This window comes from Rhinolophus hipposideros (genome assembly GCF_964194185.1).
Source record: "Rhinolophus hipposideros genome assembly, chromosome: 10".
Classification (NCBI taxonomy): domain Eukaryota; kingdom Metazoa; phylum Chordata; class Mammalia; order Chiroptera; family Rhinolophidae; genus Rhinolophus; species Rhinolophus hipposideros.
Window position 1 is genome coordinate 43,495,285 of NC_138056.1, and position 17,977 is coordinate 43,513,261.

Genomic DNA, 17,977 nt, shown 5'->3' on the forward strand with positions numbered 1-17,977 from the left:
TGCTTGAAGGAAATAACATTGAAGCTGAGGCTAAAGGAAGGTTAGGAGTTCACTTGGAGAAGGGCAAAGTCCCAGGCAAAAGAAATTGGCCTGTGTAAAATCCCGGAGACAGAAACAGTTGTGGCAAGTTCCGGGAGCAGAAAGCTCCAACAGAGTAGGGATCATTATATACTCAATGTCTAGTGCATTGCCTGGCACATAGCAGGTACGTATTTAAAAACATTTGTTGAATAAATGATACAGAGACAGAACCGGGACTCACTTCCTGACCCAGAACTCATTCCCTGACTTCCAAACTAATTTTTTCTCAATTCACTCATGCTAAATCCATCCTTCTGTATCTAACAGCCAAGTGTACTTTTTCTATAGTTACTTCGATCTCAAATTGGTACTAAATGTACCACTAAATGTACTAAAGCCAGATCTCAAGTATTAAATACTTTAAAACCAAAATATTGGACTTATAAAAGAAAGGTTAGCAATGTTAAACATAGCTGAATTAGGTTTTCAAAAAATCAGTCATGTTCATTTTAATGATACAATTATTCTTGAAGTTATACCTCAAGACAGTTACAAAGTGAGTTAACAAGAATGAGTTAACAAAGAATGAAAGGGAATGGAGATGAAGCCAGCGAGGCAGAACCTTGTAGGAAAAGAAGTCACGGCTCCTTGCTGCAAGGTGACCATTAATCCAGCACCACCACGTTTTTAGCAAAGTAGTGGCCTAGATTCTCAGTGTAGCTGAGTGTGTGAGGCTGGGAAGAGCAAGACTGCAAACATGGCCATTTTCCAAAACAGCTTCCTAAGAAACAGCCTACCTACCCCTCCCTTTCACTGCCCCACGATGTTTATAGACTCCCCTTAATTAGAGCATTTCAGCATGGAAGCATAATCCAATCTGAAAGAAAATTTCCCTTGAGAGCCATCTGTCAGAATTAGACTATCCTTAGCTACTGGACAGTAAGGCTGTCTTGTAAATACCACAGACTGCTTCGATTCTCCAAAGGTTCAAAACTCATTTTACGAGCAAGCAAATGCCAATCCAGGGGACAAGGCTTTCTGTCAGGAAACTGGCTCACTGTTTTGGACAGTAATGCTTCCATAGGTAGAAGATCATTCAAAGCAGCCCCAGGGGGACATTCTATAATACTTGACTGTCTCACCTTTCTTCAGAGATGAAATTGCTGTCCTTGACAACTCTATTAAGTCTCCTTCAATTGTTCAGGTTTGCAGAAGATTTTTTTTTCATTGAGCGAGCTTGTCCCCATGTATGCAGCCATGGAGCTATCTGACTGTCTAAGGTGGGACCAAGGAGAGCCCACTCTGGCTCCCCTTCTCAGGAACTTCGAGCTGGCAGTGCACACACCTGCCTTTGGTACCCGTGCCAAGGCAGCAAGCAGACTCTTGATTAGGAAAGGTGTGCATAGGGCGGAGAGGGGGAAGAGGGTCCCTTCTCTCTTTCTTCATCATTTCCCTACATCTCAGATGTCATGTGAGCCAGGGTCTCACTTGTGTCCTCATAACTCCTTTACCATTGCTCTGTTCTATCACACAGCAGCAGACTCAATTGTGTCCAGGCCAGTGTTCCCATTCCTTAGCTGCTATGAGTGTTGGCTGCTCACAGCCAGTGGCCGCACCCTTCCTGGAAGAACTCCCCTCAATTCATGGGAGTCACTTTAAAAATGACTGCAAAGTTACACCATCTCTGCAGGGGTGGTCTTCAGCCAATGAAAAAGGCAGGATAAAGAGGCAGCTCCTTGTTTCAGGGTGGAACACCTCTGTGGTAACTTTCATGCTCCACAGCTGCCTGTGGGGTCAGGCTCAGGGCTTTAGTGGAAGCCCCATCTTTGCCTATCCTGCTCCTCGGACTTAAAAGATTTCACTTGAAAGCAGTTCCTCAATAAATTACTTGCACAAGAATCCCTCTGAGTCTCTCCTTCTAGGGAATCCTACTTAATATACACATACTATATTGGAGCTATTTTCATTCCATTTCATTCATTTATTCACTCAAAAACCATTTATCATCCACCGTTTAGGTTAAGTACTGAAGACACAATCACAGATTTTGTCTTCAAGAAACATCTAGTTGAGCGGGGTAGGAAGGATAAACAGATACGATCAGATGTGATATTTGCTTTGAAGAGGTAGATAGAAGACAATGTGGAGATTCCTCAAAAAATTAAAAATAGAATTACGATATGTCCCAGCAGTCCCTCTCCTGGATATCGACCCAAAAAATCTGAAAACACTTATCCATAAAGATATATGTGCTCCAATGTTCACTGCAGCTTTATTTATGGTGGCCAACACATGGAAACAACCAAAGTGTCCTTCGATAGATGAATGGATAAAGAAGTTGTGGTATATATACACAATGGAATACTATTCTGCCATAAGAAAGGATGAAATAGTGCCATTTGCGACAACATGGATGGATCTTGAGATTATAATGTTAAGCGAAATAAGTCAGAAAAAGTTGAGAACCATATGATTTTGCTGATATGTGAGATATAAAGCTGAAAACAAAAAAGGGACAAGACAAACAAATGAAGAAACAGAAACTCATTGACATAGACAATAGTTTAGTGGTTACCAGAGGGTGAGAGGGCAAGGGGGCTGGTAGATGAGGGTAAACAGGGTCAAATATATGGTGATGGAAGAACTGACTCTGGGTGGTGAACACACAATGTGATATATAGATGATGTATTAAAGAATTGTACACCTGAAATCTATGCAATTTTACTATTGTCACCCCAATAAACTTTAATTTTAAAAAAAAGAAGATACGTTGAAGAGTTCACAGAGAAACCTAATCTGTTCTCAGTGGATATAGGAAGGGCTTGCTTAACGAGGTGACAGTTAAGTGCAAGACTTCAAGAATAAGATTGAGTTGAACAAAAAGGAGCAGTGGTAAAAAAGGTCATTGCAGACAGAATAGTGTGTATGCAGAACAAATACATGAGTGAACGATTAGAAGGAATTAGATGGAATAACAGGGAATTGGTTGCCAAACACTTATAGCAGACATTGTTACTGGATTCTTGTCTTCTCATTTGCTGTGTCTTAATATTGCTTCTTAATCCTTTTTAATATGGCCCACAAGTCAGCTATCATCAGTTGATTAAAATTGGTCCTCAAGATGAAAACTCTTTGCCATCCCTTTTGCAAGTTTTTGTTTATCTTCAACTACACATCTCCAAATCTCCAAACTTTCCTGCATCTGCTCCCATATTTTTCTCATTAATTCCTACAACAAAGGAAATGTTGTTCCTTTCTTCATCTAATGGCAGCCCCTCTACCTGCATTTTAGACCCTGCCTCCTACCTTTTTAGGGAAATTGCTCTATTAATTATCCTACCCTTTATCCACATCTTCAAACTCTACCTATATTGACTCTTTTCATTAGGTTTTTCTTTTTACTTAATTAACTCTATTTTCCCCACTCAAGTGATTTCTAAATTTTTATTAATTTATTTTTAATTTAATTTAATTTAATACAGTAAAATTCAGTTTTGTTACACTGTTCTATGAGTTTTGACAAATGCAGAGAGTTATGTACCCACCACCACAATTACAATAGAGAACAATTCCATTATTCCTCCAAAATTCCTTCATGTTGTCTCTGCAGTCAACTCATCTCCCCACCCCCAACTCCTGGCAACCACTGATTTGTACTCTTTCCTGAAAATTGTGCCTTTTTCATAATGTTATATAAATGAAATGAGACGGTATGAAATCTTCTGAGTCTGACTTCTTTCACTTAGCATTATGAACCTGAGATTCATTCACATTATTGTGTATATATCATAAGCACATTGTTTCTTTCATTGCTGAATAGTATTCCATTGTATTTACATTGTATGGATGTAATAGTTTACCCATTTACCCACTGAAGGTCACCAAAGTTGCTTCCAGTTTTTGGTAATTATGAATAAAGCTGCTATAAACATTCACATTCATGTTCACAGAGATTTTCTTTTTTTTTGTAAATATGTTTTATTTCTCTTGTAAATTTACTGTTTTTCCAATTCTATCTAAAATAATCAAAACATGGGTAGACTGTATAGAGAAAAATATCAGTCCCCCTGCTACCTTCTTTGGCTGTGGTACCATCTCCACGTATGTACACAGGAATCCCATCAGAGCCAGCCTACTTTCTCAGCTTTCTGCCCTGTCCTCCTCTTTGTACACCCAAAGAAAGAACAAGAAAATCAAAATCAAATCAGAGGCTGATCTCACACATGGATTTAGTGGCAAAAACCTTTAACAAAATATTAACAAACCAAATAGCTGAACACACACACACACACACACACACACACACACCGACACACGTTCATGTATATCCATGCATATGAAAGACAGTATAAGTTGGATTTATCCCAGGAATACAAGTTATCACAAAATTTAGAAAATAAAGTAATACAATTTATCACATTAAAAGATAAAAGGAGGAAAACATAATTGTCTCAATAAATTTAGAAAAATCATCTAATAAAATCCAATATCCATTCAGGTTTTGAAAGAGTCTCTAGTCAATGTCCTATTTAGCAGTAAAGTTGAAAAAAATTCCTTTTGAAATCAGGATCAAGCCATGGATTTACTCTGTTGGCCTTTGTCTTGGCAGTCCTGGTAAATGCAATAAAGCAAGCACAAGGGATGGTTTTAGGGGGAGAATTAAAAAAAAAAAAAAAACATAAGAAGAAACAAAACTGCCCTTATCCATGCATGGTATAACTGTCAACGTACAAAACTCAAAAGAACCTGCGGTCAATTTATTAGACTTGGAGCTCAGGGGATCACTAAGTATATGGCCCGGGATTGTAAACTGGTCAAACCACTTCAAGACACAATCTTTTCAATGTAGCAACTCCATTCCTAGGTATGCATATCCTAGAGATATTCTTGCACATTTTTACCAAGAGATATGTAAAGAAAGTAGACATGCAACAGCATTTTCTAAAACAGAAAATACTTAAATTAATTGAAACATCCATTCATAAGAGACTAGATAAATTACGGCATTCCATACAATGGAATACTAAAACACTTCTGCAAAAAAAAAAAAAAAAAAAAAAAAAAGAACTACAGTACATATGCGAACATAAATGATTCAATACAGATACTGAAAATAGAGATCTGCAGAAGGACATGTACAATATAATTTCTTTCATATAAATTTCAAAAATAGGTGAGATGAAACCCATTCTTAGGTGGTAAAATTATTTTAAAAACGGGAATTACAGATATGAAATTCAGTATATTGATCATTTCTGAGAGCATTGTGGAGACGGAGACAGGACAAAGGGAGCTTCAAAGAGACTGATAATGTTCTCTTTCTTCAGTTAAATTCTGGATTCACTGATGTGCATTTTGTTATTTTTAAATCATATACACACACACACACATTGTATATACTCTTGTATATTTCATATATTTAATGTAATATACTTCCTTAAATGTGGATGCTTTGTCCTGGCACCTACACTAGGATAAAAGCTACTGAAGTCTGTTTGTCAGAGACCTGTAGCTTTATTAATCCCCTTCTTTAGATGTCCTGTTCCACAGTTCGGCCACTTTTCACTGCCTCTGAATAACCTAGACATGAACGGGATACCACGTCTGCGGGATCATGGGTGACAGGGTGGGATACAGTGGACTGGCGTGAAGACACAGCTCATCAGACCCCAGTCATGGCCAACTCCACCTACATCCACATTACAGAAGAAATTTGGCTTTCCTGTCATCAGCTGGACACCAGGGCTTTCTATGGGGCTTTTCAAATTGTCGGTCCCTTAGGGTCAGTTATCCAACCAGACCTAGTGTTTTCAACACCACATGTAGTGTGTACTGGAGTTGGCTCTTGTCAGCTGGCACCAGCTCGTGGGAGCCACTGTGAGCATCTTTTGCCAAATGCATCTTCCGTGATGTCACATCGGTAGCTTGCAATCAGCCCGACGGGGAGTATTTACATCATGGAAAGGAACAAATGTTAGAAGTCAGGTCCCCTTCCTATCCTCCTCACCCCAGCCAGTTGTTACACATCTACCAGGACACCACTGAATGTGACAAAGCCATTCAAACACATGATAATAACTCAGGACTCATGATGCAACTGAATGAAATAGGATTAAATTAATAAACTTCTTCAGTCATGGAGACTGCCTGTCCCATTTGTATTCAACTGTGAGGAGCAAGCGTCCTGGGTTTCCCTGAAAATGTATATCCTCCCCTGACAGGTTGCAGGTGTCTCCCTCTACCACGTTTAGAAATGGCCCCAGGGTCCTGGAGACTGAACAGGGAAATCCCTAAATCAACTATTATAAAATACTGGATTTAGCAATGACTCACAATATCCAATTTTGATGCAAATGTGAGGTTTTTAAATTCCTAACATTAAAACAAAGTCTCTGCTGTTGAAAACTATAACTTTACCTTTTCTGAACTGGGATCCATAGTGGCACAGAGGGAACCTCATCACTTCTAGTGTTGCTATGTGAGAACGCCGGCACCTCCTCCAAATCAGAGTCTGCTTAGACGATCATAGGTCCCAGAGAAAGTCTCTGAATCAGTTTCCAAGTAGGCCACCAAGAGATAGATTCCTGAAGTGCTCAATGCCTACTTGCCAGAGAGCCAGTGATGAGTAGGGTATACTAAAAACGCCAGGAGTATAGGAATGAGCCAACATTCACCCAGACCACTAAACTCATGCTTTCCCGACTTTGACCTTCTCTCAGATGCTATCTTCTCCCCTATTGGTGGACACATGTCTCACAAAGGCGCATTATACCATTATTGATTGATCTGGCTTCAGTAGTTGAGAGGTTTAATTAAACTATTGCTTTTACACTCACTAATTGTTATTTTGTTTCTTCACAGGAAGGTATGAGAATTAATTTTTGTTTGACTGCTAACATTTATAAAACTCCTCATCTCCTTGGAGAAGAACAACATTTTTAAAAATTAGTTTATTAGTTCAGCTCTTTATAACACTGCCCCCCACCCACCAAATCAGATCCTAGAGCCTCACCAAATTAGCCCCTTATAAGGAGCTTCATTTTATTCAGCAAGTGCTTATTACGTATTTCACTTCCATACATCATTCTAGGGGCTGGGGATATAGCAGCATACAAGCCAGATATGGTCTTTGCAGACACAAAACTGTCTAAAGGAGAAGAAAAAATGAACAGATACATAAAAGAGGGTATGATAAGTAATGATAGAAATGGAGAGTGTCATGGAAGCAAATACCAGAAAAACCTATCCTAGTCCAGGGCTCACGTAAGAGTTTTCTGAGGAAGTGGCAGGTAAGCCAGGATCTTAGTGCTTAGTACAAATTAGCCAGGGAAAGGAGAACTAAACCAGCATATATGACAATTTTGATACACCTTTTTATAAACTGAGTTAGCTGATGGAAAATTTAGTCCTAACTCCTATTTGGCCATTATCCAGCTGTGTGACCTTGGCTGAATCTCCTCATGGCCTTCCACCTCAGTTTTATGCACTAAACGAGGATTTCAGATTACAGGACCGCTAAGGCTCTTTGTGGCTATCCAATCACTAGGCAAACATATAATACAGAGATTACTATTCAGTTAGTACAAGTAAAAACTGCTTTTTGGATAGGCTTTGAGCAATACAGCAGCACACAATGTTTCCAGTAACAGAGTGGATATTCACAGAAACTCCTTCAGGTAAAAATATTGGATTATAAAATCCTTTTCAATGCATAGCAAAGCTGATGGGACAGAATTGGAATTATTCGGTGGCCAGAAACAATAAGAAAGCATAAATCCACAGAGGTAAATAAGCACTGGAGCTTAACTGGGGGTAGATGTGAATCTCTGGTGGGTTAGTGTCTGGGGTTTAGAGGACTATGGAAGAATCCTCCATATCCTTAAAAGATTAAGAGCCATATCCTTAAAGGATAAACAAAACAGGACATCTGCTTACATAAGTAGATGCTGGAGATCTATCCTGTGTTGGACTTGCTCGAGGTAAAGCAAGAAAAAAAATTCTGCCCTGCCAGTTTCTATCCATTAATACAAACCTGAACTTACGCATTTGGAGCCTATATTTACCCTACCTCTGTTGTTCCCAAACCCTCAAGCTTAAAATTTAAAGTGGTTCCGTGTTGGTTGTTCACCTAGGCATCTGGCAGAAGCAATCACAAATCATCTCCGAAGGAACGTATGGTAAAGCCAAGGACTGAAAACTTCAGTTGGCCCTCTGCATCTGTGAGTTCCGCATCTGCAGATTCTGGTATCAATCCACAGTTGGTTGAATCCACAGATGCAGAACCCACGGATATAGAGGGCTGACTAAGGGCTGACTTGAACATTTGCACATTTTGGTATCCATGGGAGTCCTGGAACCAATTCCATGCCTATAATAAAGGATGACTGTGCTGATAAAGTTCCAAGCTAGATGAGTTCATGATCATAAATCACTAAATACAAGAGGCATGATAAACTAGGGTCTATGGAAATGCAAAAAAATAAATCAGATTTAAAGATTATAGCTATTGGAGTAGCAGAATACACACACACATGCACGCACACACACTCACACAACTCACAATGCATGGAAAGGTAAAAGAAATAGAAAAGGGAACTTAAAGTATGTTGAAGAAAAAATACCAAATATGTTAGGCAAATGTGAAAACACATCAAATAATATTTCTACAAACATAAAGAAGAAAAATGGCTGAGAATTTTCAGAACTGACAAAAAGAAACAATCTCAGACTCAGGAAACCCAATAAATCTCAGTCAGGATAAATAAAAAGAAACACCCACTTAGCAATAAATTACAGCTAACTTACAGAACACTAAACAGAAAAGCAAGATCTTGGAAGCAGTAAGAAAGAAAAAAAATTACATACAATAGAATAAATATTAGAATAAATGTTGACTTCTCAAAAGCAATTGGAGGTCAGAAGACTATGGAATGATAGCTTTACAACGCTAAAATCAGAGTAACTGAGAGTTTTATGTCCCTGAATTTCTATGCCCAGGAAAACAATCTTCTAAAAACAACAGCAAAGTAAAGACATATTCAGGAGCTGTGGCCATTGGTTGAAGGTTATTGCCTGCCTACGGATAACCCAAAGGAGGTAGCTGGAGAAATAAATATCCCAACTGTACTCTCCTCCCTTCCATGTTATCTGAACCTAACCAGAAGTCAGAGACTAAAGGAGCTATTTTCATTTTGAAGAAAAATAAAACCCCCAAAGCATCTAGGGGCACCGAGCTGAAGCAAATTGAAGGTATCCAAAATAATACCGCCAATCAATTTTATAAATCAAGAATCACATTGATCCTAACCTAGATAAGGATCATACAAGAAAGTAGATTACATGTATCTACAAGTAGATTTCATGAGCACAGATGCAAAAAAAACACTAAACAAATATTAGTAAACTGAACTCCACAATGTATAAAACATGTGACATATCAAGGCCAATTGAGATCATACTAGAAACATAAGATTGGCTCAAAATAAGAAAATTGATTAATGTAATTGATCAAAGTAGCATATTAAAGGGGGCAAAAAAACCCTCAGAGGATCATAGCATTTGATAAAACAACTGTCTGTGATAAAGTCTTAGTCAACTAGGAATAAAAGGATACATTCTTAACGTAAAGACATTCACAAAATATCTATAGCAAAATTGTATTAATGCAAATGTTAAGAACATTCCATTTAAAATAAGGAACAAGTCAAGGATGACTACTACCAAAATTACTATTCAGCATTGTACTGGAAATCTATACACTACATTAAAGAAATAAATAAATAAAAGGTATACAAATTAGAAAGAAACAGACAAACAATCATAATTCACATGACTATCTAGCAAAGAAAATCCAGAAGAATCCATAATCCAATTATGAGAATTAACAAATTTTTCAAGATTAACAAATAGAGGATAAATATACACAATTTAAGCTGTATTACTATACAGCAGCATTAGATAGAAAATGCAGTTTTAGAAAAGATACTATTTAAAATAACAAAAAAGGTACCTAGCAATAAATCTAACATGCAAGATCCTCAGGTAGAAAATTTTAAGCCTTGAATGAAAGACTTTAAAGAGGAACTAAATAAGTGAAGAAAATGCACTATGGTCACAAATAGGAAGACTCAATATCATAAAAAAATGTAAAATTTCCCTAAATTAATCTATAGACTTCATACAAGTCCAAACAAATACCAGAAAAAATTTTAACTTGACAATTAGATTCTAAAATTTATGAGAACAGTCAACTATTGCTCAAGATTAAACTGAAGAAAAAGCATACTGGATGATTGAATTGCCCTTCCAGATGTTAAGACATAGCATAGAATGATAGGAATTTGAAAATTATGCTACTGGTAGAGATAAGTCAAACAAAATAGTGGATAAAAGAGAATCCAGAATACCCTTCATATATGGAAATCTATATAAGACACAGAATGCACTGCAGATTATTTGGGAAATATGCCAGAACATTGGTTATCCATTTGGAAAAATAAATATGGATGCATTATGGACTGAAAATGTACGACCTCCCAAACTCATATGATGAAGCCATCACACCCAAAGTGACAGTATTTGGAGGTGGGTCCTTTGGGAAGTAATTAGGTTTAAATGAGGTCATGTGGATGGGGTCCCCATGATGGGACTAGTGTCCTGATCAGAAGAAGAGATACCAGAGCTCTCTTTCTTTGCCCTGTGAAGACACAGTGAGGGAAGGCTGCCGTCTACCAGCCAGGAAGAGGGCTCTAATCAGGAATCGAATCTGCTGGCATCTTAATCTTGGACTTCCCAGCTTCCAGAACTGTGGGAAATAAATTCCTGTTGTTTAGCTCAAGCTGAATAATACAAGATGCCTGTACTATACAAAAAATTTCATTTTAAGTTGATTAAAATCATAATTAGGAAAGTCAAAAGTTCAAGATTCCTAATAGAAAACACAGGAGAAATATCTTTATGACATAAAGGAAGGAAGGATTTCTTAAACAAAACATGGAAGTGCTAACTTACATTGGAAAATAGACATGTTTTACTACATTAAACATAAGAACCTCTATGGATCAAAAGATACCATAAAGTGAGTATAAAGACAGCCATAAACTGAGACATGACGTTTGTAATACACTTCAACAAGAATTTGCATACAGACTATGTAGAAAACATACATGAATCAAGGAAAAGGAAACTATAGAAAAAAGGTACTGAACAAGCAATTCACAAGAAAGGAAACACGAATGGCCAACAAACATATCAAAAGATGATCTATCTTGGCAACCAAGAAAATACAAATTATATAGCATTTTATATGCATGTATACACACACACATCAGTGTGGCTACTGCAAGAGCTGGTGAGAGGATGGAACATTAGAAATGACCAAATCTTATCAGTGAGAGGATCAATTTATACAGCTCCTGTGGAAAAGAACTCGGCATTGCCTAGAAAACCTGACACATGGACCCTACCTCTATCAGGGGTACATCCTAGAGACATTACTTCATATGTGAACCATGAGATATGCACAAAAACGTTCTCTGCACTGCTGCTCAGAATCCCAAAGAACTAATAACAACCCAATGTCATCAATACAAGGCAGCTAATTTGTCATATGTAACACAATGGAATATTATACATCAATGAAAAGACATGAACCACAGCTCCATTCATCTCTATTGTTCAATGTCAAAATCAATGTGAACTGGGAAAATAAAGTCAAAGAAGAGCTTTGAAAAACAGAAAGAGACAAAACCAAACAATACATTGTTTTACAAACATATCTATAAATAAAATTCAGGATAGTGGTTTCCTCTGGGCAGGGGTGGATGGAGAGAAAACAGGCAGAACCAACCAAAGGTCACCAGAATACTGGTGATGTTCTATACTTCCTCTGAGGTGTGGGTTCATGCCAGTTCCTTTAATTATTTCCTCATTACCAGGTGCACATACATTATATAAACTATGTTACATATGTGCTATATTATAAAAATGAAGCCTTGGCAAATCTCAGACCTTCATCTCAGTCTTTATATAAAGTCACATGCAAAAAAGCCCAGTCAACATAGCCCCAAGTAATAATTTTTAATGAAAAATTTAAAATACATGACAAATTATAAAATAATCTATAATTCCATTCTCAGACCTCCTCTCTCCTGCTGGCCACCCAAAGGCCTAGATCAATGCTTATAATGTTTATTACTTGCCTGAGGAAACAACTGAGAATTTTGAAGCTTTTAGCCTTTTTGTTTTCTTCCTTGAGTAATAAATGCGTTCTCCTCAAACTCTACGGAAATCTAAGTTTCTCCAGCAATGGATGGGAAACTTTTCGACCCTGAAGAGTGCTACAATGGCAGTGATCTCAGGGTCAGAAGGTCCTGCAGGCTGCCATTCGATATTCTCATCCCATGGGAAACTGCTCTAGAAGATGTTCTCACCAGGATCAGCCTTATGCAGATTTTTATCAGCCACTGTCCACTCAATGTTGCTCTCTCCATAAAGTCTCTAGAAGGCAACTCAAGCAGGATCCCTGCTGAGCTTTTTAACAACCACTCCAGCTATTTTATGGAATTCATTTGTCAAAAAATATAAATTAATGTCATATTAGATGGTATGGCCAACCTCTCTCGACAAGGGCTCATCACTGTCAGCCAGCAGAGTCTCAGCTTCTATCCAAGGGGAGTTGGTAAAAGGGGACTCTGGTAAGAGGGTTCATTCTTGAGCCACTTATAACAGTATAAACAGCCAGCCCATTTTGTGTCTTTAAAACTTCTTATGCTGCCTTCTGAGACTGGCAGTTAGGGTAAGTATAATCCTTGCTTCCCCCCATATCCATTTTTTTCGTTTATAGAGATCATAACCTTTCAAGATTGAAGAGATCTGTTCCTTCCCCAATCTCCCAAATCACTTTAGTTTTATCACCTGATGTTCTCTCCAGCTCCTTCTTTTCTTTCCTCATCATTATGATAAAGGCCAGCAAAACCCCAAGTTATGTACTTTGCTTATCCTAGAAGCCAGACAAAGTTGGCACTGGTATCTCGTGGCATGGGAAGAGAAGGTGCCCAAGTGTGGGTAAGTCCCCAGTTCACAAAAATGGCAGAGGATGAGGAAGTACCAGGGTGGTTATTTGGTCATCGGGCAGAGAATATGTGTGTTCTGAGCAGAGTGAGAGCTTTTCACTCAATAGGCTCCAAAGTCAAACTGGATTACAGGCTGAGCTGAGTAGGGATTATAGTACTTGGTGTCTTTGGATGCCAAAGCAGAGAAAGAGAAAGGCCTCAGAAGGGCCCATATTCCAGAAGACAAGTTAACAAAGTTACCTGAGGGAATCTGGACAGGTGAAAGAAACTTAAAAAGTGGTTTTAAAATATCAGAGTTACCTAAAAAAGTCCAATTTTGCTTTCTATTTCAGGAGTGTCAATACACCTTTGCAGGATAAAGAAAGGAGTAAAAATATCACCACTGCGATCGCGTGTTGAAAATGTACGCGCATACATGGATATAGGGCATCACCGCATAGAACTTCTACCCTCTCTTTCCTGAGCTCTAAATTGGATTTGACCTTCCATAGATCAGTTTGGCCAATATCTGTAGATCTTTTCAAACTGACCTTCTTATAGCTTTGATTCTATATTTGAAAATGTGGTGCCAACTCTTCTCAACTATTCTCACTGCTGGGGTTAAACTTGAAGATCTGATGATGAGAAATACCTGAGCCGACCTGAGAACCTGGGCAAGGACGTAATGCTCTCAGCTGCAGATACAGTTAATAGGATGCCAGGATCCATTAACCACAAACAACCGCAGAGAGCTCTAAAGAAAAGGTGGTAAGGAGGACAGATAACACATCTATTAGAGAATAGCTAAGAATTAGAAAAGAGAGAATGTTATTCTTTAATACTGTTTTCATGAATAATTCTTAGAAATTCCCAAATAAATATTGTTCAAGATCTGTTTCTGGAAAGGTACCAGGAGGTTCTGAAGCCATAGCTACGTGCACGTTGACATGGATTGTATACTTTGCCCCCCAAACAAAATAAGGTGGAAGTAATTTGTTTCATGGTGACCAAGAAGCACACTCCCCCCAACAAAATGAAGAAACGCTGGACTTACATTGGTGACATATTCGATGTCCTTCCAAAGGATGCATTCCCTGGGGAAATCCGCCAAGTCTAAGAAGTGATCCACCACCACTTGGCCGATTAAGTCATGGCGAGAGAACCTGTCAAAGTCGTACACAGAGAAGTGAAGCTTCCGGGCTGCAAGGTCATTGTAGGGAACCGGAAACAAAAACACTTCGTTAAACACAGGGTTCAAGGTCTTTCTGTGAACTTTAGTCTGGTGTTTTGTTTTCCGATCGGGAAGCAAATAGATCTTGACGTAAGGATCTGAAGTCCCAGAAAAGTCCTTGGCAGGCAAATTGACAGCTTTGTGAATCTTCACTATGAGCTGCTCTAAGTCACAGTCATATTTTAAAATAAAGTTCAGTTTCCCACAGGCCTTGCTGTTACTCCGTCTCCCGTCATCATTATCCAGTGACCTCTGCTTATATAGCTCTGGTTTGATTCGACCAATTCCAGTCAACTGTTCCTGTTTTTGAAGCTGCTGGATATTGAAGTCCGGGTTCGACAGGTTAAGTTGTCTTCTGATTGAATTATGCCTTCAGTGAAGAGCAAGAGAGAACAGCGTTATAACCTCATTGGGTCTTTCAGAAACTTGTGTCTGAGTTGTAGGTACACTGCTATGCACTGTTAAAAGCTTAGATCTGTGGGCATTCCCGCCCCCCACTGCACCTTTTTTTTTGGCCTAAATGCAAAATACTCATCAATGTGAGTAAGTTGCTCCCTAAGACTTGAAGCTCAAAATTGAGGCTTAGTGTCAGGTAGTGAAATTACTACACCTGACCCTGGAGCTTTAAAGGTACAATGCACTTTCCAAACTAATATGTCATTTCAAAAAAGCTTATTCAGATGGTGGAATGTAAAGATTTGTTCAAACTGGTTTAAAATTAAAATTATTCAGCTTCATATAAAATACACTGAAATTAAAATAGTTAGCTATGTGTTTTCTTAAGAAGAATAAATCTTTCTCTCAATTACACAGAACTTCCTGTCACTGGCTTATAGCTTTATAAGGATGTACATTATTACTCGTTCAGATCAAATCATTTCATCACAAGAACACAGTTTTCGCTTTTGTGAGGATGTATGTGACAGGATGTGTCTGCTTACAGTGGATTGCACTGGCTCTGACAGGTACAAGTGACAGCTCTGTGACTGAGTTTCTGTTATACCATGCGGGTGATTACTCATCAGGAGGAAGGGTTTTATTTCTGTAACAAACATTATGGGTGCAAAAATGAAAGGTAAGCTATCAATGTCTACAAGGATTCAGTTAGAGAAGGCTGTATTTGCAAATTAAATATTTGCTAACACAATCAATTCTTCACCCTGTAAGCTTATCAATAGTGGTTAGAAGTTTCCCTGAAATTCTCTTTGAAAGGGCATTATCTGTGTGAGTCCTCAGAAACTGTGAGAAGTAGTCATTAGATATAAGGTTGTTTTTAAGGCTATGTTTGTTTGTTTTTAGCTCAGAGTCATTACACTGTATTTTCTGCAGTCTCTCAATAACTTTAATTAAAATAACCTCCCTCCACCAGAAGGTCAAAGGGAACAGCCAGGCTGTCTCTGAGGGATTGGGAAATAGAGAGGCAGAGTAAACATTTGAGTTTGTCTTTTTTTCCTTTCTTGAAAATATTTATGAAATAAAGATGTAAAAATGGGATTAATAGACCTCAAAACATGTTTAAAATTATTCTCCCTTGTCATACAGATGTCGTTATGCCGAACATTCCCTCTTCATCTTAAAATACACATCTACTCACTAATCACCAACGTGGCACAAGAGTACAATCACGGAGCTGTCATGTGCACCTGTCACAGCCAACACAGTTCACCACAAGCAGACATACCCCAGACATACAGTCCCACAGGTCCAAGAACCGTGTGGCTTGAAAGTTTCTGCTGTGTGACTTTAATTTCTTACAGAGAAATCCACAATATTAAGTTTTCTCTGTAGCTTATAATTTTTCAGGGGGAGAAAGAGAGTCAGCGGATGCTATTAAGCACCTAACACTCGCTCTCTGTATTAGTGCAGCCAAGTCATTCCCTTGTCCAGATGTTGAACCTTTGTAATGCTAGAAGAGAGCTGTAGTCTTGCTCTGTTGGGATCTCCTGGCAGAAAGGACCAGCAGGAAGCAGCAAGTATCCAGCCCTATGCGGAGGCAATAAGCGGTTGATACCAGCTCTGGCTTCCTCTGCTACTGACTTTTTTCTCAAGGCTGGATTCAAACAAGGTCCTCATTGGGGTCTGGAGTCAGCTCCCACCTACGATGGGCCATTCTGGGAGCAGTTAGTTAGTGATGCTGTTTAAATACTAAAAGTGCTCCATCAAGACCCATGGGAGGCCCATTCTCTGCACCAATATCTGTGATGGGACACCAGTCCTGTGTCTACACCAGCTCCAAGCCCCTGCCACTCGCTGCCATTGTTCTCTGAGGTGGTCACTGAGTAGACTCTTTGGGCATAACAACTTCCCTTCAATTTTTAAATACTTTTTTATTAGTTTCAGGTGTACAAAACAATGTACTAGTTAGGCATTTACACCCTTCACAAAGTGATAACCCCTCTCCCCCAGTCTACTACCCCTCTGACTTCATATACAGCTGTTACAATTCCATTGACTATGTTTCCTATGCTGTACTCCACATCCCATGACTATACATATATAGATGAAATTATAGTTGACATTCAATATAATTCAGCTTCAGCTTCAGGTGTACAGTGCAGGGGTCAGGCATCTACCTTCAATTTTTTTGAGTACTGGCTTTATATTCATCACAGCAAAATTTTGTCTTAATCCTTATCTGTAGGACTAAGCCTGCCATGTAAATTTTAACTTAAAATACTTGAATTTGGCTGCTTAGTAATGGAACATATTCTGTTTTGCTTGCACATTTTCTTAGACATAAAATCTGAAGAGAATTAAGTTCTACCTGCTCTGCTCTTTCTAACTACAGGGGATTGCCAGGGGGTAGAGAGAGTGGATTGGGCAGGGAGTTATGGAGAAATTTGTACATCAAAGACCAAACAGAATCCTATTCCCTCACAACTCAATTGCACAAAATGCTTCTATTCAAAATTCCAACACAGCTGAAGATTCTTTTTAAAAATCAAGCACAGATATGAATACTATTGTCTACCTAAATGTTTTACATGACAAGTTTCATTCCCAACACTTCCTTCCCCCTTCCCCCCATTCAGAATCACACTTATTATTGGGAAAACAGTTGAATCTAACTGTAAGGTAGTGGCTTAAAGCAAAGAGCAAAGACTAACAGGACAGGATGGTTCTCACTCCCTGGGGCTCTCTTTCAATCACTTTCGATTTCCTTTCAGGAGAGAGTTAGCAAGTTCTGGAGTTGGGGGATAGACTAGAGAAGCTCAAAGCAACCAGAGAACCAAGGTAACTCATCACCTCCTGCATAATCTCTGCAGCTCTCTGGGCTGAGAAATGAGAAAGCAAAGCAGGTAGACTGCCCCGGAAGAAATGGAAAATCAATATTCCATGGCTTTCATAGGCTATTCCAGTGGGAGGTGGGAAGATAAGCAAGTCAAAAGCAAGAGAGCAGAAAGATGGAGAACAGAATGTTGTGACTTGGTTCCCATCAACCCACATGAGGGGTTCTAAGAAGGTCAGTGGAGATGCTTGAGTGCAGTCAACTAGAGCCCTTCACACCCCCATTCCCCACCCAGGATCTCAAATTTTAATGCTGCTGAGTGACACTGAGTGGGTGTGATAAGGAGTGATCTGTGTCTGAAGCAGACAGTCCTCTAAGTAGGTCTGGGGAGTCCTGTGTCTTGGTGTTCTCAGGACTTAATGTGCACAATGAATGGAAGGAGA

At 38.8% G+C, this 17,977-nt stretch overlaps 1 protein-coding gene across 2 annotated transcripts in view; it reads right to left on the reverse strand.

Annotated features, from left to right (window-relative positions):
• SYT9 (synaptotagmin 9) overlaps window positions 1–17,977 on the reverse strand; it is a 161,815-nt gene that overhangs the window by 90,516 nt on the left and 53,322 nt on the right. For both annotated transcript variants that reach the window (XR_013994241.1, XM_081063428.1), the window contains exon 3: window positions 14,129–14,675. Coding sequence is in view for 1 of the 2 variants with exons in the window: in XM_081063428.1 (XP_080919554.1) it covers window positions 14,129–14,675 (547 nt within the window). In the remaining variant the exon portion in view is untranslated. The remainder of the gene's footprint in view (window positions 1–14,128; window positions 14,676–17,977) is intronic.